At 30.9% G+C, this 26,346-nt stretch overlaps 1 protein-coding gene across 17 annotated transcripts in view; it reads right to left on the bottom strand.

Moving 5' to 3' along the window:
* Nucleotides 1-1,790: 1,790 nt before the first annotated feature.
* Nucleotides 1,791-26,346, bottom strand: part of LOC134695971 (3',5'-cyclic-AMP phosphodiesterase 4C-like) — a 230,171-nt gene continuing 205,615 nt past the window's right edge. For all 17 annotated transcript variants that reach the window (XM_063557480.1, XM_063557511.1, XM_063557487.1 and 14 more), the window contains 9 exons: nt 25,717-25,829; nt 24,158-24,251; nt 11,066-11,268; nt 10,029-10,127; nt 8,009-8,173; nt 7,085-7,184; nt 5,781-6,058; nt 4,792-4,974; nt 1,791-4,349 (listed from right to left, as the gene is read on the bottom strand). In XM_063557480.1, the coding sequence (XP_063413550.1) occupies nt 4,077-4,349; nt 4,792-4,974; nt 5,781-6,058; nt 7,085-7,184; nt 8,009-8,173; nt 10,029-10,127; nt 11,066-11,268; nt 24,158-24,251; nt 25,717-25,829 (1,508 nt within the window). In that variant the 3' untranslated portion in view covers nt 1,791-4,076. The remainder of the gene's footprint in view (nt 4,350-4,791; nt 4,975-5,780; nt 6,059-7,084; nt 7,185-8,008; nt 8,174-10,028; nt 10,128-11,065; nt 11,269-24,157; nt 24,252-25,716; nt 25,830-26,346) is intronic.

Raw genomic sequence — 26,346 nt, 5'->3', positions numbered from 1 at the left:
TATCTTTGTTTATGTGTACCTGTTTAGGTGTTTGTGATTTGTCTCATGGTTTGTATCTTTGTTTATGTGTTTGTGATTTGTCTCATGGTTTGTATCTTTGTTTATGTGTACCTGTTTAGGTGTTTGTGATTTGTCTCATGGTTTGTATCTTTGTTTATGTGTTTGTGATTTGTCTCATGGTTTGTATCTTTGTTTATGTGTACCTGTCTAGGTGTTTGTGATTTGTCTCATGGTTTGTATCTTTGTTTATGTGTACCTGTCTAGGTGTTTGGGATTGTCTCATGGTATGTATCTTTGTTTATGTGTACCTGTCTAGGTGTTTGTGATTTGTCTCATGGTTTGTATCTTTGTTTATGTAAACCTGTCTAGGTGTTTGTGATTTGTCTCATGGTATGTATCTTTGTTTATGTGTACCTGTCTAGGTGTTTGGGATTGTCTCATGGTATGTATCTTTGTTTATGTGTACCTGTCTAGGTGTTTGTGATTTGTCTCATGGTATGTATCTTTGTTTATGTGTACCTGTCTAGGTGTTTGTGATTTGTCTCATGGTATTTATCAGTGTTTATGTGTACCTGTCCAGGTGTTTGTGATTTATCTCATGGTATGTATCTTTGTTTGTACCTGTCTAGGTGTTTGTGATTTGTCTCATGGTATGTATATTTGTTTATGTGTACCTGTCTAGGTGTTTGTGATTTGTCTCATGGTTTGTATCTTTGTTTATGTGTACCTGTCTAGGTGTTTGTGATTTATCACATGGTATTTATCAGTGTTTATGTGTACCTGTCTAGGTGTTTGTGATTTATCGCATGGTATGTATCTGTTTATATATACCTGTATAGGTGGTTACGTTATGTGACATTTTATGTATCTTTTGTTAATCTGTGTTGCTGCCCTGCTGTCTATGTGTTTTTGATAAGTGAGAATGGTAAAATATATTGTTTATCTATTTGCATGGTTAGTTGTTAATGGTTGTTCTATGATAATCTGATTGAGTGATCATGGTTAATCTTATGTTTGAATTGCCTTCTGAACTATGACCTCAAGCTTCCATTATGACACAGCTGCATAAGAATTTTCACAAAATGGAACACTGCAGGGTTGATTTTAATATCAATCTAAACATTACTAGTACTGGTATAAAATAAACCTGTCATGAATTTCATATTGGTAATAGATCACAACTTGTACCCTCAAAATAAGCACTGTCATCTATGAAATTATGTTAAGTCAGTGAATATTTCAATTCCTATTTATTTGCAATCAAAAGACAAATATGGCCAAAAGGCAACAGCCAAACAACAAGCACAAAAAGGCAAGTAACAGTCTACAAGTAGTATGCAGAAAACTTAAGAAAGAGCAAAACAAACACCATAATTAAAACGTAAGGTACTACAGAAGGGAAAGATGATCATGCTCCACTATTGGCACCCATCATGCTGCCATACAAATATGTTGATGTCATCAACAAGGAAAGGGTGATATGTACTGCTACAATAAATGGACCTGAACTGTTGTCAGCTGTGACACAACTTTTATAATCCTCGTCTCAAAAGCTTCCTTATAAGTAGCAACACTCTTATTATAGGAAATCTTAAAAAAACACCTCTTGAATATCATATCATCTAGCAATATCTATTCCATGTGCAAGTGCTGTTGGATTGATGCTACATAAAGTTCACAATGGGAAAACTAAAATCCTATGTTTTGCCTTAATTGGACACTGTCTCATGACTAGTAACAACATATATGTCATCTACTAGGAATAATTCATCAAAGAAATAAAAAGAATGCAGTCTTAAATTTGTTTATTGTTTATGTATAAATGTTGAGTTCAGCAACAACATCTACTGAATGTTTTAATCAGTATCACAGAGCTGTTTGGATTTCTATAGAGATGTTAAAACACTTTTCTGATTCAGAAAACTGTAACCAGCCTGTTTATCTACCTCTAGATATTGTAGTTATTTCTACCTATAATGTGTACAAATACAATTCTATCTAATACATGACCGGAATGGTATGGAAAAACTTGACCAATCAATTCTGTTTATCTAATCTACCAATAAATAGATCAGTGTTTTTATAAAATGCCACTTGTTATCTCTAACAAGAAATATCGTAATAAAACATATTGTTGAATTCTTCATGAACATTTTGGAAAACTGTACAGGATTTTGTTTTATTCTTATCAGCACTTATTAAAACATGCTAGATATTACTATACATAAACACCATATATAAATATCTAACAAATGTTGAATTTGATTTACACTAAAATCAAAAGATTTAGTTAACAATCATTAACATGGTATGTTTCATATAAAATCTTACCTGTACAGTAGACCAGAATTATCAGTGGAGAAAGTATTGCAAAGAAAATGACTTTCCTCACAACCTGGGACACACTGTACATACCCGGGAATTACTGCTGTAGCTTATCAATAACAATGAATATTATATTACATATGACGATGATCAAATATTGCACTATAGTGTTTACCAGTAATGAAAAATATCGTGTCTACCCAATCATATAATTGGGGTTTATATTGTATTGTCTTTCCCATCAGAGGTTTTTATGAGAATAAAGGAGAAAATAGCAACTATAACAGTGCTTTACACTGATAAAATACATTAGAAAGACACCTGTCGAAAGGTGAAGGTAATTTGCATAAATTGTATGTCTACAAGTATCAGCTGTTCTTATAACACACGTAAAATGTATATGTTCTTTTTTAAGCTTAACAACATGCATAATTGTAAACATCAAATGGCTTTCTTTTCTTATTTTTCTAACACTGAGCCGAACAAAAATATATCTTCACACAATTAATAAGTTTAACAAATGAAAACTCACTTTTTTATGATTGAAATTAAATTTATCAATGATTGACAGACAAACTATGGCTAATTATAATTATTATTCTGTTTTTTTTAGGGGAAACTAATTACTACATGTTTCTGAGTATAACTACAGGTCATTCTGAAAAGTCTCTTGCATAAATGATAGACGAAACAGCCTTGATGAAAATAGAGTCAAAACTTATTTAAGTATGCTTTAAAATAAGCAGTAACTCAAGTGGATTTAAGAAAAATAAAGCCAAAAGGGGGAAACTTCAATCAATCACCAGATCAAATAATTTTATATCAAAAACACGAAAAATTGTTGTTTATACTTGCTGATTCATAGGTGAATCTTCCTATTCTCTTATTTGTTGGGGGAAGTGTTCCTAAATGCTAACTTTTCTATGTAAATCCTAGAATATAAATACACTGACAACAGATATAGTAGTACTGGTCAGATGTCATGGCTATCTTCAAACAATGAGTAATGCTTACATAATAAACTGTATCATATTTACATATTTATAAATAATGCAAAAACTTAAATACATTTCCGTTATTTACAGATAAAATTTGATATGAGATCACAGATGAGTTATCTTCTCTTGTTGAAGATAAGTTTATCTCCCTTGCTAAACAATTTTTTCCACTTTTCAGGTTTTAACCTCTCCATCACACCAGTAAGTAAAATGGAGATAATTTCATTAAATTTTTTAAAATAAATTCTGTGTTCAACTTTTTTTACATAGATTAAGTCACAACAAGAAAAGTAATAAATATAAATAAAAAATTCTATAAACTTTTCAACATCAATGGAAGAATTTAAAATAAAAATAAATAATGATAAAAAAAGAAAAGAAGAAAAGCTTTAGTACTCTTGCTATAATTCTTATTTTTACTTTCAAAATAAATAGTTTCAGCAGAGCAGTAAATATAATTTTCTGGAAGACAACCTACATAGTACTCAAAGAGAAAAAGTATTGGATGAAATTGATGCAATAAAGGAAGAGCTTTGAAGCTGACCTTCAAACATATTTAAAAAATTCAGAAAAACAAATACAATGGCAAATAAATAAGTCTTGCATGTTTCGTTGCAAAATCAGCAAATTAAGTTTTTCGTTCAGTTTTCATTGGGTACTGCAAGTTCCCTGAGCACCTAAACGCAAATAACAACCCAAGAAAAAATAAATAATCACAGAGTGCTCTCCCTTAAAACAAAATATCACATAAAACTAATGCGTCTTTGGCGTAGAAACTTTTAAAGTCTGAGCACTATCACAATTATTGTCTTTAACTTCGTCCATATCAAACTGAAATTTTGTTTCCTCTTCTTTATCTGAGTTCCGTTTCCGTGTTGAGAAACTTGCTGACGGACTGACTGGAATCATGCTTTGATACCAATCTCTATTGTCCTCTAAAGTGTCTAATATTTCTTGAGCATCGGGAAACACTAAATCTGCCCATGTCTCCCACAAAGGGTGCACTATATAGTCTATAAAACCAACCTGTTAATCAGAAAAAAATATTTATATAATATCAGCTGCAAATATATATACAAATTATTTTCCCAACTTTAGGCCAAATTTTTTTAATTGTTGTTTTTCATTCATGTCATCTGTTAGTTATTATTTTTTAACTGGTTTGTTTAGGTATATACTGTACAACATGATGATCCATGTAGCATTTATGGTCAGGTTACAGACATGCAAAATTCTCTGTACTTTCATCTTTTCATTCAGGATATTTTCTTAACAATGGAACTGACAAGCACTTGTTTTTACTGAGAAAGTCAAATTTTTAATTAAAGTGTCCTCAATTTGATTGAATTTCTCATTTGATAATACTACAAAAATCTATCAATCAAACATTGAATTTTAATGTGTTAAAAAGATTTATATCCAATTAACTATATGATAATTTTGAGCGATAGATTGAAGGATTTCTTACCTGTGACTTTTCTATCGTAGCATTATGTCGGTCACACATCGGACTGATATCCATACCACGTTCTCTTTCTTTATCTCCTTGCTGGAAGAATTCTTCCATCAGTCGATCAACTGATTTCTTGTAAATCTCAATTGGTTTGGTGGGGTTACTCAGGTCTGAACAATGGACCATATTTTGTAACACCTAAAAATTAAATAATTAGTTTATAACAAATTCCATTAAAGTCATTCCTTCCAATATAACTAAATGCCTATTTATTAAGAAATTATTTTTTGTGTGTGTGTCAATTTAAATTCTTTTGTGAATTGTCTATCTTTTATTTGTAATTCAGATAAAGTGAAACACAGAATGTTTAAAGTTTTCTTCATCTCCAGTTGTATAAATCATTAATTAATTATTTAAAGCAATATCAGTTTTCATAAAACTTGTATATTATTGAAGACCCGGAAGAAATTAGGAGCCATTATCTCTGTCCTATTATCAAATAATTGATAGAAATGAGGACATGTGCAGTACAGTTGTTATAAAACTTGTATAATCTGGTCATATGACATGAAGATTAACTGATAATGAAACCACTGACCAAACTGTGATAAACATTGGCTTCTAGTGCATTGTACCACTTACTGCATAGAGAACTGTTTACTTTCTTTTCATGAACATACGATGCTTTAAATTTAACATGTAAAATGTGCAAATATGCACGAAATGTTTGCCAATGGAAGTTAAGCAATAAACATGATAAAGCAATCATAATAAAAATTCTCCTTATATAATCCTATTATTATTTTAAGTCATGAGATATTCTGTCTCAAAGGTGATAACATTCTTTAATACTTAATGTGTTATAATCATACAATACACGAAATTACATGAGCTAGTCATTTATTAGTTCCCTGGACACCAACTTCTTAGATTTCATGATTCTGTTGTAATCAGGAGTGACTGGATAATTCTGGCTTTTGATACAGTCATTAAGTTTTATTTACCTGTATTTTATCTGTATAATTATCCAACATAAGCACACCGGATCCTGCCACTTTTTTTGTTTCTACCATTGTTTTCAAGTCGGCTAATAAACTCATGTGTTTTGACATGTCCGTAGCTAACACCATATCGATTACCATTTTTCTTAATGTCTGACGTTGTTTATCACTTAAATTGACGAAAATGTTACAATTGTCTTCTTGTAAAAGTTTGAATGCTACAGCGAGGTGATGGTTTTCTAAAACAGACTCATCGTTATACATCAGTGCTAGTTCTGAACCTAAAATAAATAGAAAGAAATAAATGTAAAACTGAGAGACAAAAAACCCCATTCAAACATATTCTATTACACAGACATTTCTAAAAATTAATAGAAAATATTTCCTAATATGGAAGTTCAAATAATTATCTGTCATTAAGCATGTATGGGTTGTGCTCATTGTTGAAGGCCTTACGGTGACCTTAAGTTATCAATTTCTATGTCATTTAGTCTCTTGTGGAGAGTTGTCTTATTGGAAATCATACCACATCATCATACTTTTATATGATTTCCTTTACCACAGTTTTTTTTTGTACTTTAAATTTGATAGTATACAGTTATAATTTTTTTTTTGTTACTATTTTGTGTTCTTATCCAATTATTGTGCTTTTTTTAATTAATTAGATTTAATTTTCTAATCTTACTGCTGATGTGAAGTATTGAAAAATTTAAGTACAATAATTTTTTGTATCATCATCCTATAATGCACATAAGTATATTAAAAGATTATATTAATCTTTCTCAAATGAAAACTATGACATCAGAGAATTTATTTTGCACATTAATCCCAACTTCTTTACGCAAGTAGAAATAAAATCAATACAAAGTACAACTGAACTAAAAATGATTGATATATGAACTCATCTATAATCAGTAAAGTATAATGATGTCAATAAATAATGGGAAAATCTGTTGACAGCAAACAAAAAATGTACTTTGAAATGCTAATTTGATGTGTTTTGTCTTTTAGAGTAGAATCTTTATGATGAATATTTGGCCAGATGTTTCCTCGTCTTAGAATCACTATTCGATTGGGATGTTTAGTGGACTAAATTTTGAATATTCAAATCATATGCAGATATCAGTAAAGAGGTCAATTTCAAAAATGAAACCATCTCTCATTATTACAAATTTCAACTAGTTAGTTAGGAATAAGACCATCAATTACTTATATAAAAGTTTGGTGCACTTAGAAGTTACTACTAAATCAAGAGTGGAACCTATTAAAGTGTATTAATCAGCCAGGCCAATGACCATTGTCCTTACCTGTGTGAACTAAATACTGATTTGTGAGCCCAGGATGATCTACGTCATGTATAGCACTTGCAAAAATGGCCGCTAAAACTTCAAGATCTGTGAACACATTCTGAAAACAAAGATCTTACTTATGACATATGACAAAAATTATACATTTAAATATTGTTTATATAATACACAAAATGGAAATCAAAATTTTTAATTGCTGTTTTAAGTCTTCTTTAGTGTGGAAATGTATGCAAATAAATAAGGATGGGTCTCGCAATGTTTTTTACCTGGTGAAATTTTCTAATTAAGGTGTGACAAAAGTTCAACAACCTTTGCCACCAAGGCTACAGGCAGTGTACCAGCAAAAATTTAATTTGGTCAGTTACCTACAATCTGTTTCATGTGAACCTAAATGATAGATATATTACCTCATATAATGTAATAATATTTCATATGTTTACTGTACATGACAAACGTCAAGATAAGATGTCATACTATACTTGATGTGGCATGAACTTTAGTGCTAGAGTAAAACTGTAGAAACGGTATTGATCAAACATGCAAGTTTTAAGGGGTTTCCCCCCCCCCCACAAAAAAAAAAATAAAAATTGTAAGTACATCAGAAAATAGTCAAATTACCTCTAATGCCTGTGAGGACAGTTACACATGTGTAGATTGTGTAATATTTACCTCTAATACCTGTGAGGACAGTAACACATGTGTAGATTGTGTAATATTTACCTCTTATGCCTGTGAGGACAGTAACACATGTGTAGATTGTGTAATATTTACCTCTAATGCCTGTGAGGACAGTAACACATGTGTAGATTGTGTAATATTTACCTCTAATGCCTGTGAGGACAGTAACACATGTGTAGATTGTGTAATATTTACCTCTAATGCCTGTGAGGACAGTAACACATGTGTAGATTGTGTAATATTTACCTCTAATGCCTGTGAGGACAGTAACACATGTGTAGATTGTGTGACATCAGCAGCATGTGTAGAATTATGATATGGGTTGTCACGGTGATAGTGATCTTCTAAATGCATCAGGTAGTTCAACAGTGTGGTAGCAGGAATCTTAAACATACTTAGTAAGTCTCGTTCCTGCAACAATAATATATTTCGGTGTTAAAGGTCATTGTTTTTACTGACAATTGGATAAAGTTAAATGAACTTAAATGAATTAAGAAAAAAAAACCAATGATGCTAAGAACATTAAAATATTTTTCGCACCAATAAGAACTATAGCACTCGAAGTGTTAACTTTTAATCAGGTATGAGTGTTAATACTCAAAGTATTCAAATTTGTGTCCAGTCATGCTGGTCAACAACAAAGGTATTATACAAGTAATTAATGTAGATGACCGAAGTGTCAATAACATCCATCCCTTCAGCACGTCTTTTATTCCAATTATCATGTATTCTATCTGACAATGGTAAAATAATCTTTGGTGTGAAACCTATCAAAGTATCATTTAATAATTATACATCAAGTAAGTCATGATTTCGCCTTCTTGGAAGCTAAACTGTACTCAGAGTAAATGACTTGGGTTTTATCGTTTAGAAGGCAATGTACTTTTAGAGTGTGGAAAAATCGTGACAACATATTACAAGGAGCCATATGATGAAATGTATAATTCCTTATGGCTTATTACCAGAACATGATGATCTTGTATAAATTATTGTTTTGAATTTATTATATGTCAATTAGTGATAAGAGAGAACAGACTGTCATGTTACAGCATGGTATTTCCTCAGGTACTAAATGACTTCTGCTGGTTATGCCAAAATCACTTTCTGGTCACACTGATAACAGATCAATACTATGACGTCAGAATCAAATGATCTAACCTCATGTTTCTACACCAAGCCTTATTACTCAAGGGATGTAAAGGTTTAAAAAACATCTCTTTTGCATTGCCATCCTGTATAATCATTAACTATTCATTAGCACTTTTAGTATCTTGTCGTTTTATCATTTAGGGTTCGTCTTATCTCGTAATCTTACATGAACTAGTTCCAGAAAGAAACCAATAACCTAATCTTATACAAGTCAGATCTTTTTCATCATATTTTGGTTTGTGATATAATATTAAGGTTAAAAAAAAAACCTGATTTTCTGTTAGAAATAGATTTAACATATATTTACATGACTTCTCAGAAAACCAAGTGAAATGTACTCTACCGCTGTTCTTTATCTTACATTAAAAGTCTCCTTAATGACAAAGTACACCTCATTTGTATAATTCAATATATTTTGATATTAACGGAATATCTTTTGATAATAATTTGTAAGATGATTTTAATACAAATTTTTTACATAACCAGGATTTTTCTGTTTTCTTATCTGATGATATGAGTTTGCTTCTATCATCTCTCACATATTTTTAATTTCTCTTGGATAAACTGCCAAATTTTAAAACATTAATTCATGAAATCTTACAGAAGCTGGCAAACTTCTTGGCATGTTTTAGAAAATGTTTGATTCATTCATAGAGTTTAATTATCTAAGGGAATATCAGTACAGCAGCAACATAGGTTTCAATCACAAGTTAATACCAAGAGAAACTCAAGACAATGGAAACTGACGTCAACAATAATAAATCACTAGAAACATTAATATAGATACAGGTTAACCAAAATTTCCAATAAGTTAGACTGAAGTCATGATCAAGGACTATACAATGGTAATTAATAACTTTCTTTAAGGAAACGATTCTACTACAGCAGTCCTAGTTGAGATCAATCCATTTCAGCACATTTGTAATATTAAGTGTCATTTTAAAGTCTAAAATGTATCATTTTTTCCGAAAAATGACTATGATGAATGAATGTAATACCCTGTTAAGGCAAACCTATTTCAGCAGTGGGGAAAGGATTCAAAGTTAGCCTTAATGAAATATATTGAGGATAATGGTATATAAGTAAGTGGTCAGTTCTGACCAGAGTAATAACCTACCTGAAATATTTTGTAAGTAGAACAGGTTAGAGGTCGATTCCCAGAGTATTCAGCAATTTTAAAGACATCAGCACCCCATTTATTAATATCAGTTAAAGTCTGAAAATATAAATATGTACTCTTTATTACTAAAACATAACATTTTAATATTGTTATTGAACATGTAACAGTTGAATATCTAATTATCAAAATAATGAGACACTGTCAACCATCAAATGTCAACCGGTCGTAACCTGGTGCATTTTATTACTAATTAACCAAGTTACCAAGATGTGCATCACAGTGACATGGTTTCCAATGCAAATATTGACTAGAGTAAATATCGGGGAAATTTGATAGAAGTCACTCATACAGCAATATGATTTAACCTTTTATATTGATTTAAAGATTTAAAAGTAATTAACAAATTACGAATACAGCAAGTATTTAACTGTTGAAAACTAGGTCAGTATTTACGTCATTACATATATTTGATTTACCTACGGGACCCATTGACACAGACAATGCAAATCTTACTTTTACTTCAGGCTTTGTACTTAATACTTATCCAAACAGAAATTTAATATACAATAGTCATTTCTTTTGTAACGCCGTATATTGACACATGTATAACCCTCAACAACTGTCCTTGACCTTGGTACTACATTATAAGACCAATACTGTGATATATATATGATATCAATATGTAATATTTATTCCTCACAAATGTTGCCACAATAATAAGTATTATTTTTACTACCAACTTGAACTAATTTTATAATACAATAATTCCGCAATATATAGATAAAACATATGTTGCCTAAAATTCAAATTTCTTTTCTATTAGTAATCAATGTAGTATGTTTTTTTAAAATTTAGGTTCATTTTAAATAGTAGCAAGTAAACACATTGCAATCCATCATGTAAATGTAAAGTTTGGATTTTTTCTTGGTCTGTTACGTAGTATAAATATCTATGCCAAATGTTCTGCATGTGATGCTTTCTTGAGTAAAAAGTCTGCCATTTTTCTAATTTTTTTTAATGTATTATATACATACCTGTGCTAAAAGGTCAGCATTAGTTGGTTCTACGCCATATTTAGGTACAATTCCAGTAAAACTGTTCGCATGTTTCATTTTGCGAACCCCAATAATCTGGGTCATAGGACTCTTCTTTGAGTCTTTCTCTGGTTCTTCTTCTTTCCTTTTGACTTGAGGTTCATCTACTTTGACTGTTGGTAAATCAAGTTCTTGCTGCTTATCTGTAACAGAGGAAGTTCTATATCAGATAAATGAATAACAGAAAGATTTCAAATCTAAGAAGGTGTAGAAATACCATCATCTCATTACCTACTTTGCTATCTTGAAATTTTATTTGCCTACATAATGACTTAATTTTGTAAGGTAATAAATGTATGTCCTTCGTAACTATTTTAGGATTATATATTTTTTTATTTATGGTAGCATTTCTCAGCTGTCGCCTTGTCGTCTGTTAAGGTGACATTTTCATGACCAATTTTACATTGTTTACAAGGCAGGAGAAATGAATCTTCTATCTATTATCCTGAGAAGTTTTCATTAATTCCTATTCAATCTGCCAAGATCATAACAACAATAAGAGTTTGCCAAGTATTTGTTTTGGTCCCCCTCAAGTTTACAATCATACAATACATTATACTGCAGGAGGCAAAGATTCCCATGTCAAGTTTATGTTCGCTTACAGTTTTTTACCTTGCATTAATGTAGATATGAAGTTTATATATAGTAAATTTACTACCAACATGAACTAGAATTTTATTTAATGAAAATTCTATGCACAGTTTTATATGAATAGGCGACATCTTTATGCCAAAACAAATGTGTAACAGTTTCCTTCTTGGCAATAGGATATATAGCTGACACAATTTGTTTTTTTATTTTATTGTTTACCTCTTTAACTATGACATTTTACATTAGTTTAATAGTTTTATCTTTTAATATGAAAATACATTAGCTTCCCAGTAAAGAAAGGTAAGACCCTCAAATGAATAAAAAAGGATCTCGGAAATCTAATTTAATTTTGTTCAATACTATTTTTTTTTTTTGACTACCCACTTTTTTCCACGTAAACCTTGAGTACTGGGAGATAAGGTGGTTAAACTAGCTGGTAACAAGATACATTTATGTCAGCAGTTTAATCCATTTCCTGTACATATATTATAAGTCCGCTTATGTTTCATCCACGCTGATTTCTATGTTATACATGTAATTAATTTGTAACCTCATTAAATTACCTGTCTTTATGTTTCCTGTCGACACCTCTAAATGTCAACAGATGGAGATGTTAGAACAAAAACTTAGTTAGCACACAAAAGTCACAAATTTTACAACTAAATACTTGTTTTCATGCATTAATTCTGTGCATTTTACAATTGAAAGCTGTGTAATTGATATGAATATACGAAGACAAAAAAGATGAATCACTGTTGTAAGATATACATAATACTACACGTAATTTGTAGACACAGCCCTGTTTCATTCAACAAATTGATGAACATCTTGTTCTGTTTATTTTAAAACTTTTTTTACACCAAAAATTAGGAGACAAAAGACAGTCCCAAAAATACTTCTTTTGGAAATACAAATATAACAAATTTTTTCATCTATTCATTATTAAAAGTAATTTATAAATTATCATTCATCTTGTAAATTATTTGTATATTATTAAGTCTGATAGATAATTTTTCATATTTGTTCTTATGTTTGTCAACTTTTGCCCTTACTGTGACAGCACTAAGCTAGATGCAAACGTGTTCCTATATTCTATACATAATGGGTTTTCCCCTTCTGAAATGTCATAATTGAAATTAGTACATGTAGTTGCTTTTATTTATTGTTATAAGTTATGTAAAATATTTTGACCTAACATAAGGCACCATAACTAAAGACAATCATTGTTTTGGAATTTCTATTTCCTTGTGTGAGTAAAGGCATAAGATTTTATAAACTAATTTCTAGACTATATGTAGATCCATTTTTTGCCAGCTTATGAAACTGGTCTTTATCTTATCCACCCCTATTATAATACATACTCCTATACATTAAGGTATCATAATTAAAGACTTTTTATTGTTTTGCATTAACATTTCTGTATGTGTAAGTGAAGGCATAAGATATTTACATGTCCTAGATTCTGGACTGTATATCCAGTCTTTGCCAGCAAAGTAAACTGGTCTTTATCTATTTCACCCTTATTTCAATAAATTTCCCTCTAAATTAACTGTAACTTATCAATAGTATTCCTGCTAATAAGATTACACATTCTATTTGACACGTACTTAGGAAAGTCATTTAGTGGCAAACTTAATACAGGTTTATTTACTGGATATAAGTCAATACACTAATATTGGTGTATAAACACAAAAACTATCACTATCAAACAGATTTCTTTTTTGAAGTACAGGTATTCATTATCAACTTTTTTTTATTAGCTCACGTTGTGTCACCCAAGGTTCTTTTATTGCTCACTTTTGACAATAAAGATTATCACTTTTCCAACATAGGTTTTGCTCAAAATTTTATGATCACATTTAGTAAACCAGGGCCTTTTATAGCACACTTTTATGATAAAATTTTGCTAATTTTGCTCAAAACCAAACAATGCCTTATAATTGTTTACATTGCGTCAATCCCAGGGCTGTCTTATATAGCACACTTGTACATATAGGTTTTGCTCAAAGTTGTAAGTTACAAGGGCCTTTTATACTCCACTCTACAATATTTTTGCTCAAAACCTAACAATGCCTTGTAATTGTTAACATTGTATCAATCCAAGGCCTTTTAAAGCATACTTTTACAAAAAGGCTTTGCTCATGTTGCTCAAGGCCTTATGGTGGCCTTGCGGTCATAAAACTTTCGATTCAGTTTTTTGTACTCATACTTGGAAATCAACCAATCAAAATGCTGAATTTCATGATTCAACATGATTTTTGTGCTCAGAGCACTGAACAAAGTCTTGAGACTTCAACAAGGCCTTTTTTGCTTACTTTTACAATATGGGTTTTGCTCAGTTTGCTCAAGACTTATAAAGTGACCTGAAATTTGAAAATCAGATAATATTTAAAACATAATCCCTGGACTATCAACACCATACTGTCATTGGTCAAACAAAATCAATAACGAGGGTCAACAGCTTCCTGTTATTATCTTGGTCCTACGTCATTCACACTTTTCTTCCTGACATTTAATCTCCCCAGATCAAAAACAATGTCATTAAGATTTCCAACCGCATGACCTGATATTATCAATCAATAGTTTTGGAGACTTTACATAATACTTTTACAGAATATAAAGTGAACCATCTTTTTCATTTTCAAGTACCAGGTATTTTTAAATCCATGTTTTTTTAATCAAAAATAAACTGATGGTTATCTAACATATATATATATATATATAATATACTGTCAAGTCAAAGAATCTAAAGATAGGGACCCCAATCCAAAAATCCACCATGGCATATATATTTTTATTGAGAAAAAAAACCCATATCTGAACTTCCTTTTTTTTAATTCATTATACATTTATTATTTTATCATAGAATTCAATTAACCAATTTTATATGTAAATAAACAATTAAAGTTACATGAAGGCTAGATTAAATTCTATTAGAGGTACTTAGTTTGTTATCTAACAGGAAATGCTCATAGTGACCCTCAAAAGATTCATTTGCTTCAAAATAAGCTATTGAGTTGTCTCATTGGCACTCACACCACATCTTCCTATATCTATATACAATCTCAATTCCTACTCAGTTTTCTTACTTTTAACACAATCATATATCCCATAAAAGAAGTAGTTTAAAACAAGCTCATGGTGACTATTTGTTACCAAAACAGTTCAAAGACCTACATGTATTGTAGTTGGGATAAAAACTCATGTCTTACTCAATAACAAGAAGTTATTGCATAAAAATCAACTTTATGCATTCAAATAAATTCTTTTGATATAAAAAGGCATATTATTTAGAAATTTAGAGGGGTCTTCTATTTTAACTTCTCCTCTTAAAACAAAACACAACAACATTCTTTTCAACATGAACGTTGTATAATAAAATTATATAAAAATCTTCAATGCAAAAAATTAAGTTTGTACTTAATGTTTACTTACATGATTCCTGAATGAGCTTTGATTTGTATTTCATTCCCTCAGAATGTACATAACTAGATAGTGTTAATACAGAATGCATTAGTACCATAGTGAGTTATTATAGTCACTAACAAATGTCTTTTCTTTACTATCCTTCCTGTAATGTCCTAATTCAATTTTCACAAATGCACAGTTTCTTTAAAATGTGTCAGTATGTTTTTCGTAGTATAACATCCGAATTAAACTTAAGTATTTGTCCGCTTTCAACATAATGATCACTTACACAGTATGAATGAGATACATGTGGCTTACTATAATATATAGTAAGTGTCTGAGCATGCTCAGTGAAGAGGTAAATGTTTTATAGTAATTACCGACTTTCACCTGTACTTGGTCAGTAAAGGTAATTACTCTAATGTTTATAAAGTAAATAGTATTGATTTTTCTCCTATTAACTATAATACTTTTATAGGAAGAGAAATCAAAATGCAAATGAGGTGATTGATATTTGCAAACAGTGTTTTAGGAAAATACTAATGTTTCCCTATGACATATTTTCTTAGAAAAAGAACTCTGTCATTTTTGTCTTGTTTGTTTGTTTAAAAAATTAAACATGATATAAACAACTCCTTATCTTCAAATATGAAGGTTTTTAAATAAGAATATTAAATCCTACATAGGAAAAAATGAAAATAGTATAAATTGGAGTTTTTCTTCAAAAATGACAAAAATAGATATGGAACATGCATTTCATGCAAAAATAGATATGGAACATGCATTTCATGTAATTAAAAAAAAGTTCCATAAACTGACCTTTTTAAATCAGCTTTGGACCAATTAAACAAATTCTTCTATAAAGTGGAGTGTCTTTTTAATTGCCCAATTTTCAAGTAGAATGGTACTTAGAGTATAATATTTTAAATCTCTTTTAAAAAGTACATGTGGATAATATTTTCCACACAATGTTATGCAATCAGTATTAATCAAATTTAAATTTCAAAAGTTTAAAACCAATAATTAGAAATTTTGTAAATATTTGACCTGTTTTCAGTATGCCGCAGGACAGTTAGAGATTTACAACAGTATAGAAGTATCCCCTACATTACATTCAGCTTCTAAATTCATGTTATTTCTATTACCCACATTTCCTGGACTTAAATTATTTCTCAATATTCTTGATAACCTTAGATGAAAGTTGTGGTTTTTCACGTTTAATGTTAGCAGTTCTCTTTTCAATTATTTCCTTGGTACTTTAGGTTGGTATTCGTGCATTGTGACGTCAATAAGTTTACTTACATAACTATTATCTAATGCTCAAGAACTCATTAACTTTTGGTAAAATCCTTGTTTTTACAAATATTAATAAAGACGTGATATATATTGTGCATGATCTTGGAAGTCTAACTTATTATTGGCTCAACCTACATTTATGTTACATCTGAAAGTCTGAAGATAGTTACCACACAGATACTGTTCAAGTATAAGTACAAATCAGAGACTTAAAAAGTTACAAAACAGACACTGTACAATTAAATGAGAGTTCACATAGAAGACTAAACAATATACAGCCTTTATACAAACACTTTGTGGACTAAACACAACACACTCTTAAAAAACCCAACCAGAGTACCTACCAAACAGCATGTAGCTTTAAAACGTCATAACATAGATAAAAGATAAACCATATAGAGTTATTTTATCCGTCTGGGTTAGAGAGAAGTGATTACTGTGATCACTCTTTCAGAACTGGTAGAGGGTTCTTTTTAAAGCACAACAGAAATGTGTTGTTTTTGAAATTATTGTATCGTTAATGTAATTTTTTTTTTTTTTTTTTTTTTACATTTGTTTTTGCTAGCATTATTATTTCTTGGGGGCTTTCATTCTTTCATTTTATGAACTCATTTCATTTGGCTTTTAATTCCAGGGGAATCATACTCCCCCAATTCAATAATACATCAGATAGGTAATTCCTGTCGAGGAACAAATTGTATTTTAAGTAGTATTTTTACTACGCTGGGATCGCCCAGGAGCAATTAGGTTTATTCCTGTCGAGGAACAAATAGGTTCATTCCTGGGGATCGCCCCAGGAACTAGGTTCATTCCTGGGGGTCGCCTCAGGAATTAGGTCCATTCCTGTCGAGGAAAATAGGTTCATTCCTGGGGATCGCCCCAGGAACTAGGTTCATTCCTAGGGATCACCCCAGGAAATAGGTTCATTCCTGCCGAGGAACAAATAGGTTCATTCCTGGGGATCGCCACAGGAACATTTTTTACTAATCGCTTATTTTCATTTTTCTCATATTTTGATAAGTTTTGAATTTATTTTCTCATATTTTGAATAGTTTGAAATGTTTATTTCAATTCTCTTAAGTGAATGAGTAGCCCCCAGAAAGCCAATAATGTATTATATAGTTTGTCATACAATGTAGAAAGATATGTACTGTTATGATACAGTTTATTTAGTTGTAGTTTTAGTATGTTTTGATATTTTATTAATAAACATAAATCTTAAATTGTGTTGTGTATAAAAGGAAATTTGATTTATTAAATTATAGTTTATACACAATACAATGTATCTGTTATCAATGATTTCAGCAGGCAGGTATTTAGTCTATTCTTAGGAAATTACATAACATCTATTTTTAGCTTAGTAGGAATAGTGCCCTAGAGGGGGGTTAGAGTATTGTTGATGAATTGAGAGGAAGCATCGTTGTATTTGATGCAATTACAATCAGTTATCCCACCCACCAGCCCCAACTACACCTGTGCATTAACTGGGTATTTAGCTTACGTGATAGGTATGATATGGATGTATTAAAATATGTTAAAATTTAAAGGTGTTACTCTAAGTTACAGTCAGACCAATATTGTGTAATTCTGACTGCAAGTTCTTGGTATTTCTATTATTTCTGTTTAGAATATTCATATAGTTGTTTAGTTTGTTATATTTTCATTCAAGCTAAAGTGTTTTCATGCAATGCATTCCTGCGAAGTCTAAAATATATCATCTATACAAATTGAAGTTATAGAAAGAGTGATTTGAAATTGCTATATGACATGTTATATTTTCTTTTATATATCTTGTTTGTTAGTTTAAATATATATATATATTTGTTCATCTCTTGTTTAGGGGCTACTATTATGGAAATGATATGTGCCTTTGCTTTTAATTCCAGGGGAATCATACTCCCCCAATTCAATAATACATCAGATAGGTAATTCCTGTCGAGGAACAAATTGTATTTTAAGTAGTATTTTAACTACACTGGGATCGCCCAGGAGCAATTAGGTTCATTCCTGGGGATCGCCCCAGGAATTAGGTTCATTCCTGTCGAGGAACAAATAGGTTCATTCCTGGGGATCGCCCCAGGAACTAGGTTCATTCCTGGGGGTCGCCTCAGGAATTAGGTCCATTCCTGTCGAGGAAAATAGGTTCATTCCTGGGGATCGCCCCAGGAACTAGGTTCATTCCTAGGGATCACCCCAGGAAATAGGTTCATTCCTGCCGAGGAACAAATAGGTTCATTCCTGGGGATCGCCACAGGAACATTTTTTACTAATCGCTTATTTTCATTTTTCTCATATTTTGATAAGTTTTGAATTTATTTTCTCATATTTTGAATAGTTTGAAATGTTTATTTCAATTCTCTTAAGTGAATGAGTAGCCCCCAGAAAGCCAATAATGTATTATATAGTTTGTCATACAATGTAGAAAGATATGTACTGTTATGATACAGTTTATTTAGTTGTAGTTTTAGTATGTTTTGATATTTTATTAATAAACATAAATCTTAAATTGTGTTGTGTATAAAACACCATATGGCCATAAGGATGAACAAACATAATGAATATTATGAAGTATAATGTTATGAAATCAACATTTCTTAAATGAATCCAACAGAGAAAATTAGGTTAAATTGGTCTCCCTTAGTACAAATTTTGTATCAACTGCCACATACAATCATCACAACTTATAGTCTGTAACAAACCCCAGTAATAACATCATAATAGTGACAACAGCCAAACTATCAATTACCTATATAAACACAAAGCAAATGAATAAGTAATACAACCAACGTGTTTTCCTTCAAACTTTATAATTGTAATTATATTTAAATTTCATTCATGAAAATATATATATCAGGATAAGGATATTTTTGTTAAGATAAGTAAAGAAAAAATATGAACTAAACTTAAATCTGAGTTCATCGTTTTGCAGTGTATGAAAATGTTGAGCTAAGTTTCACTAATGAGATACAAGTCAAACAATATTACAGAGAACATAACTTTGAACTATATTGAAATGAATGGAAAGTATATTTGGGTAGGAGGTAGTGATGGTATTCCCCTCATTAGATCTTGCACCCAAAGCATGATTTAATTCTGATCATTTTATGTTTTATCAATTAGGTTGTAAAATCTTTGTTCACATTCCAAGAAATAGGAGTGTAAAAAATATCTTCCTGCCAACATTATTTTACAAGGATATAATTTCCGTCTCACTTATCTAAGTTACTTATTGTAAAATTATAAAACGTGTCTCATTTCTTCATTGTAGAAAAGTAACCTCAACCCTTATAATCAATATCATAATTTTTTTTTAAATTAGTTGTGAGAAAAAGATAAATTTCTTTGAAAGATACATTTTTTTTATGTTCTTGTGTGCAGATACAGCATTTATTTTTTTATACTTCCAAAAAGAAGTGATTTTTAAATTGAAAATCATTTCTGAATATATTTTTATCTGCTTCTTAAGTTTCGTAACTAAATGACAACAGTCTCTAAAACACAAGATAATGGCAATGACCAATTTATCGTGATTTAAACAAGGGCAATTTTCACTCTCCGTTGGTGTATATACTATCGGTAATGGCCTGACCATTATAACGTTGTTTTTGTCAATCAACCAATTAACCTTCTATAATCAATATCTATTATCCTTTTTAGTTCAATCACCGAAGGATTAAATAGATTCTGTGGTACGCCAGGATTAATTCAAGTGTTTGATATGGGAGACTTACATTAAATCTTACAGGGCTGTTGAACTTTACTAACTGACCACTCATTGTTCAGATAATTGTCACATGACATAATTTCTTCTCTCTTTTATGCAAGACAAAATATAAGTAGCCTAGGAAGAAGTGAATTTACATACGGACAATAAATGTCAATGCCATAACAGACAGTCCATTCCACTGATGTGATTTCAACAGGAAATTGGTGATTGCAAATGTCACAGGAGAAAATGGCTAAGTGAAAATTCCATTATCTTTTGGCGTTGGAAAAGGTCATCTCAGTGACTACATTAAAAAATGCAATTATCTTTTTGTTGATGGAAAGGTTGCTGTAGTGACACAGAAATGAGAAATCTAATTACAGCAGCATTGGATCAGAGCACTTGATTAGAACAGATTATTGAGGACAGAAAAGTAGACATTTCAGGTTAAGGGGTCGGTCACTTTGACTTGACCGTTGAGGACAGAAAATTAGACATTTCAGGTTAAGGGGTCCGTCACTTTGACTTGACCATTGAGGACAGAGAAGCTCTGTCATTTCTTGACTATTCTTTATGTTTTCCTATTGACTATGGCATAGTCTGTCAGCCTTCTTAATGTCTACTTACAATGACATTCCAAGAAAAATTTATCTATTTGATAAAATTTTGTTTTTAAGCTGTTGTACATTTCCGCATAAAAAAATCTGAAGATGAATAACTTCATTTAGGTAAAAAAAACCACTTAAAACTCAAATTCCTTAAAAAAAAGTATGTAAAACTGTTTTTAAGATAGTTATGAAAATTCAGATATTCACAGCTAAATTAACATTAAATTAGTCTGAAAATGAAGACTTTACATGTTCCATGCGATATCATTAGAGTTAGGATGGCACTAACAGTTTACACTCTCAAATGTCACAATAATCATTGTTAACAAAAAAAAATAAAAAAAATAAATCACACTTAAAACAATACCTTTGACTTCTCTTCTCAGTTCAAAAGGTAATAAATTTGGATTTTTATCTAAAAAAACGATCAATATAAACTAGAATTTGACATCTGATTTTCATAACCCATCTGTTTTATCAAAGATTGACAAGGTAAGACACATAGTGACAAGCCAGGAATTTTAACTGTACTTTGTGGGTATTATCATTGGTTTTTTGGGGCCTTGTGTTCTTACAAATGATAATATTGAGAAAACATTAAAGTTTTCAGTTTTCATCACAAGAAATGTAATATGGACCATCAGTGTACTGACTTCAGTACATGTCATATTTCTCATGACTTAGAGAGTTGTCATTTATGAATATTACAAAAATATAAATATTAATGAATGGCAATTCTGCGTGGGAGAAATGAATAAATGTCAATCTGATCGACAGATTTTGAATACCAGAATTTTATGCACTTTAATAGACATGACATTACCATATCATGCAGGCAAAAACCTCCAAATAAAAACAAGAGCCAAGTGGCAGCCAGTGGCGGATCCAGAACTTTTCCTTAGGGGTGCTGCTCCAGTCATGCTTCAATGATTCCCTATATAATCAACCAAATTTTTCCCACGAAAAGGGGGGTGGGGCCCCCCCAAGGATCCGCCTAAGGCAGCTGAATATTGGAAAAGTCACTCATTATATCTAAAGATCTGAATTACATAATAAACAAGAATGATGCACTGAAGAGTTAAAAATACTAAAATATACCCTCTCTCCAAAAAAAAAAAACCCAAAACAAAACGAAAACAAACAATCTTGCTTGGCTGTATAAATATGGCTAACTAGCAAGATCTCCATTGAAAAGCCAGAGAGTGTGCTAGATTTCCTGAACATGTCATTAATCATCTTCAGAGAGGGTTGGGATCTCTGAATATTCTGATAAATACTCTTCAAAGAGATTCCAGATTAAGATGTGGTATGATTGCCAATGAGACAACTGTATCCACCAGAGATTAAGATGTGGTATGATTGCCAATGAGACAACTGTATCCACCAGAGATTGAGATGTGGTATGATTGCCAATGAGACAACTGTATCCACCAGAGATTAAAATGATGTGGATGAAAACAATTATAGATCATCCTACAACCTTCATCAATGAGCAAAAAATGTCATTCTTAGTATTTTTAGTTGTCTCCCTTTTATTAATTTTGCCATACCATTGATTTTCAGTATAACTTGAATGATCCCAAATCCAGACATTAACTTTACAAGAACTATACATGTTTACATATAATAAATAGTCAGTTTGACAGATTGATCCAGACATATGACTCAATTTATGAATGAGAACTTTGATTACACTGAAGCAACAACTTTTTTGAAGCTTTCAAACTAATGTCAAAGGAAACGCTCATCAAAATTTAATTTATTACTAGTTAATTAGCATCTGTAATTAAATATGCAAATTGGTTTTGCATCTCATTTGTATGAAGTTGAATTGAGAACAAGGAAACACTGATAGAGTCGGGGTGATAAACCTATTCATCTCTTGGTGATAGATACATCCAAAGCTTGTATTGATTTTCATCTTGTTTCTGAGTAATTCTAACCTAGGCGTTTAAGAAAGTACAGAAAAACAAGGTTAAAGTGAGAAGATGTTTAATTCTGATCAAGTTAAGTCTGACATTTGATGAAACCTAAGGAATGCTAGAAATAGAGATGTCTTATGTGATGCCATTTAGTTAGATGAAATCCTACAAATTGTAAACCATACAAAACTCTACTCTTTTGTCTCATTTACATTAAAATGTCAGACAACATCATTTTATAGAAAAAGGGGCAATGTGACATTCTACTTTATTTCAGGACGAGTTTTCACCTCATGTGACATAACTGAACCTAACATTTTCAACAATCAAAGAGTTGGCATACTAACTATTAAAGCACTTTTTTCACTTGGAGAAGAAATTGCACTCAAAATCTTGAACATTTATTAATATTTATCTTTGAAACTATAAGTTTAAATTAGATATAACATTTACAAAATATCTTATTGCATGTGCTCCTGTTATTGGATAAAAAGATTTGTGTAAATCACACTTATCTTTTAAATATAAATCCTGCTTACGTCACAGATTTCAAATTTTAACTTTTAAATAAATTCAATAATATGTACAGTATGTCACGTACATCTTTCGATAGCTTACTACATCAAAACTATCATGAGTATAAAAATGCATTTGATAGTCTGGCACAAATGTTATATCTAATGATTTCATGATTTTTTCTTCTGCCTTTGAAGAAAATTTTCGTTATATTGGACTTTTATCAAGAATCCTCCCCCATTACTTCTGTGTGCAAAATATTATTCTTTCCTGACATATGCATCTGATAAAATAATAAAGGGGTTAAGAAATGATATTAGCAGATAGTTTCCAATAATTAATGGATGTTTTGCTTGGCTGTCGTCACAACTGACCCTACCACACTGCACACAACCAGACATAGATATTGGTCAAGAAATGAGAAAACAGAAAACCTTCAAGTTTTGTGAAAAAATATATAGAAAATAATTTAATTTACATTTTTCTTTTTAATAAACAGTATCAAAATGTTTGTTTTGAAACAACACTAAATCTATGGAATTTCAGTGAGTGGAGCTGTACTTCCATACCAAATCAGATATCCCTGAGTATTTCTTTGCCAATTTATAACATTTTACCTATTGTGAAAATGTTTTGGTCTGCCTTTTTCATGTCTGTACTCACTGAATTTAGGAATGCAATGTTACATGTCAGTTTAACTAAGTATGTGTCAGGTCATACTATCTCTGATGTATTACAACTTTACTCTTCCGTTGTCCATAGAGTACTCATCTAGATATAACTTAAGGTATGTATTTCATATATATTCTCTGTTTGCACGTTGACCATTTCACATAGAGAACTCTCCTAGATATGACTTAAGATATAATTTGATATGTATTTCTCCTGTTGGCATGTTAACCACTTCACACAGTGGACTTACCTAGATATGTTTTTATATATATTCTCCAGTTTTCATGCTGACTATTTTACATGGTGTACTCACCTAGATATGTGTTACATATATATTCTGCTATTTGGTTTCCGGATTTACTTGATTCAGCAAAATGACTCAGTTCTCTGTTCAGCATACGTTTAAACTGGAAACAAAGAAAGATATGATATACGTGTAGTATGTTTGTGTCATGACTTTAAAAGGGTACAAAATGAAATTTTCATTTAATCTCACAAGTCGAAAATAAACTAACACTGCCAATCACTAAAAACGAAAACGGCAAACTACAGTACACAAAACACAGCATAAAACTCTTAAGACTGAGCAATATGAATCTCACTAAAAAACAGTTGTGACCAGTGCATGTTGAATGCATGAAAACAGCATGAAAGTTAAATTTAAATGGTTCTCTTTTGTGTGTTTACAGTTTTAAACAATAGAAGACAAAAATATAAAAAGTGGTATACATGTGCAGTAAAGGGTCCTATTTCTTACCAATACCATATTCAATAAGCAATTTTATGATCTTGCAATACTTTTATCCAAATATACTAGTGTGCTTGCTGATCTGTTCAGCAGAAAGTACATTAGTACAAACAAAATTTATTCAATTTTTTCCCATTAATTTTTATCATATGAAATATGAAAAATAAATGTAAAATGTGTCCATTAGACACAGATGATGTCCCTGCTTGCATATCACATTATAAAGGGACATAACTCAAGAATGATAAAAGTGATGCAACCGAAATTCGAAAATGATCTGTTTTGTGGTAATGAGCATTGTGTATTAGTTTCGTAACATTTGGTTGATTATGATTAGGAAAATGAAATTCATTTTAGAATGACATAAAAGTTTTTTTATTAATGCCTTTTGTTTGAATAAAAAGAGATGTTGGGTATAAATTAGGAAGACAGTTACTAAATGGTAATAGAAAAAAAACAACACAAATGGTGGTCAACCCACACATCAACAAAGAAAATTGTCCATAAAATATATCAAACTTGTAATTGCCCTAAAGTCTTTAAAACATTAGTTACACAATCCTACTACATTTGATAACGAATCTAAATCAATTATCAAATTGTTCTAATACTGAGTCAATACTATAGATTTCCCCAGGTATAAGATGGAGTTTTGTGGTTTGCCCAGGTAAAACTTATCTCAGAGACTATGGAGTCTTATGTGGTTTCCTTCCGTTTTGTGGGAAAAACCTATACCACATCGTAACAAAACAATGACTTGATAGACAGATATTTATTTGTAGGTCAAATCATACATGTGGTAACCTATTTTCTTCAGGAGCATCCAAAAGCTTACCACACAAATTTATCGTAAGATAAAATGAAATGATCATGATTAAGAGGAATTTTCACTCGTAAGATTTTTTAGGATCAACTTTATTTAAATTTATAATGTTGAACATTAGCTTTCCTTACTAACATCAAATCACAATACAAACATTAGAAATGTCAGATGAGCTTGAGATCTCATGTTACCCACACATGAAAGATTGTTTAAGGGTTCCTAACTAAGCCTTTTATATGCAAGATTTCACTATGCAATGGTGAGAGGTTCACTATCATAGCTTTGCTTATATACCACCTACCTTGCTCGATGCCATGTCACTGACAGATCTGTGAGTCTGTATGGTTTCTAGTTGATCCAAACACCAGTCTAGTTCCTCTAAGGTATCCAGGGCCATTTGTGAGTATTTTTCATCTGAAAAGGAAGAGCAGGTTATTACCAGAGGAACTGTTAATGGCAAAGAAACATATGTGTAATGGCACTTTCAATAACTGGATGACATCTGCTGTCAATTCCATGGTATATGGTTGGAATCATTAGCAAGAACATTGTATAATAGTAAATGGTGTGTCAAGAATATTTCAAATGGTTCTTTCAAACAATTTACAAGAATTGCATTAAAATAGGAAAATATGATGGTGTTTGAAGAGTTAACACTGTCAATCAAGGATTTGATGGTAACACATTCTAGTTTTACTGATAAAGCTCAGAATTGCCAGTGAAATTGCTTTTGCAATGGTCAAATCTCCAAAAATAATGGTAGCAACAGCAACTCATATATCAAACACCATAATATTATTCCTTGATTTCAATCAGAACCTTTAGCTTGTACAGGGCATGATGGTGATAGCAAACGTATTGGCTGAATATCTGTTTTGTTTTTACTATTGTGTTTGACAAAGTTTAATATGATTAATCATTACGAAATGAT

This window comes from Mytilus trossulus, chromosome 1, assembly GCF_036588685.1.
Source record: "Mytilus trossulus isolate FHL-02 chromosome 1, PNRI_Mtr1.1.1.hap1, whole genome shotgun sequence".
Classification (NCBI taxonomy): domain Eukaryota; kingdom Metazoa; phylum Mollusca; class Bivalvia; order Mytilida; family Mytilidae; genus Mytilus; species Mytilus trossulus.
Note: the sequence above shows the minus strand (reverse complement) of the source record. Positions and strands in the feature narration are given on the sequence as shown.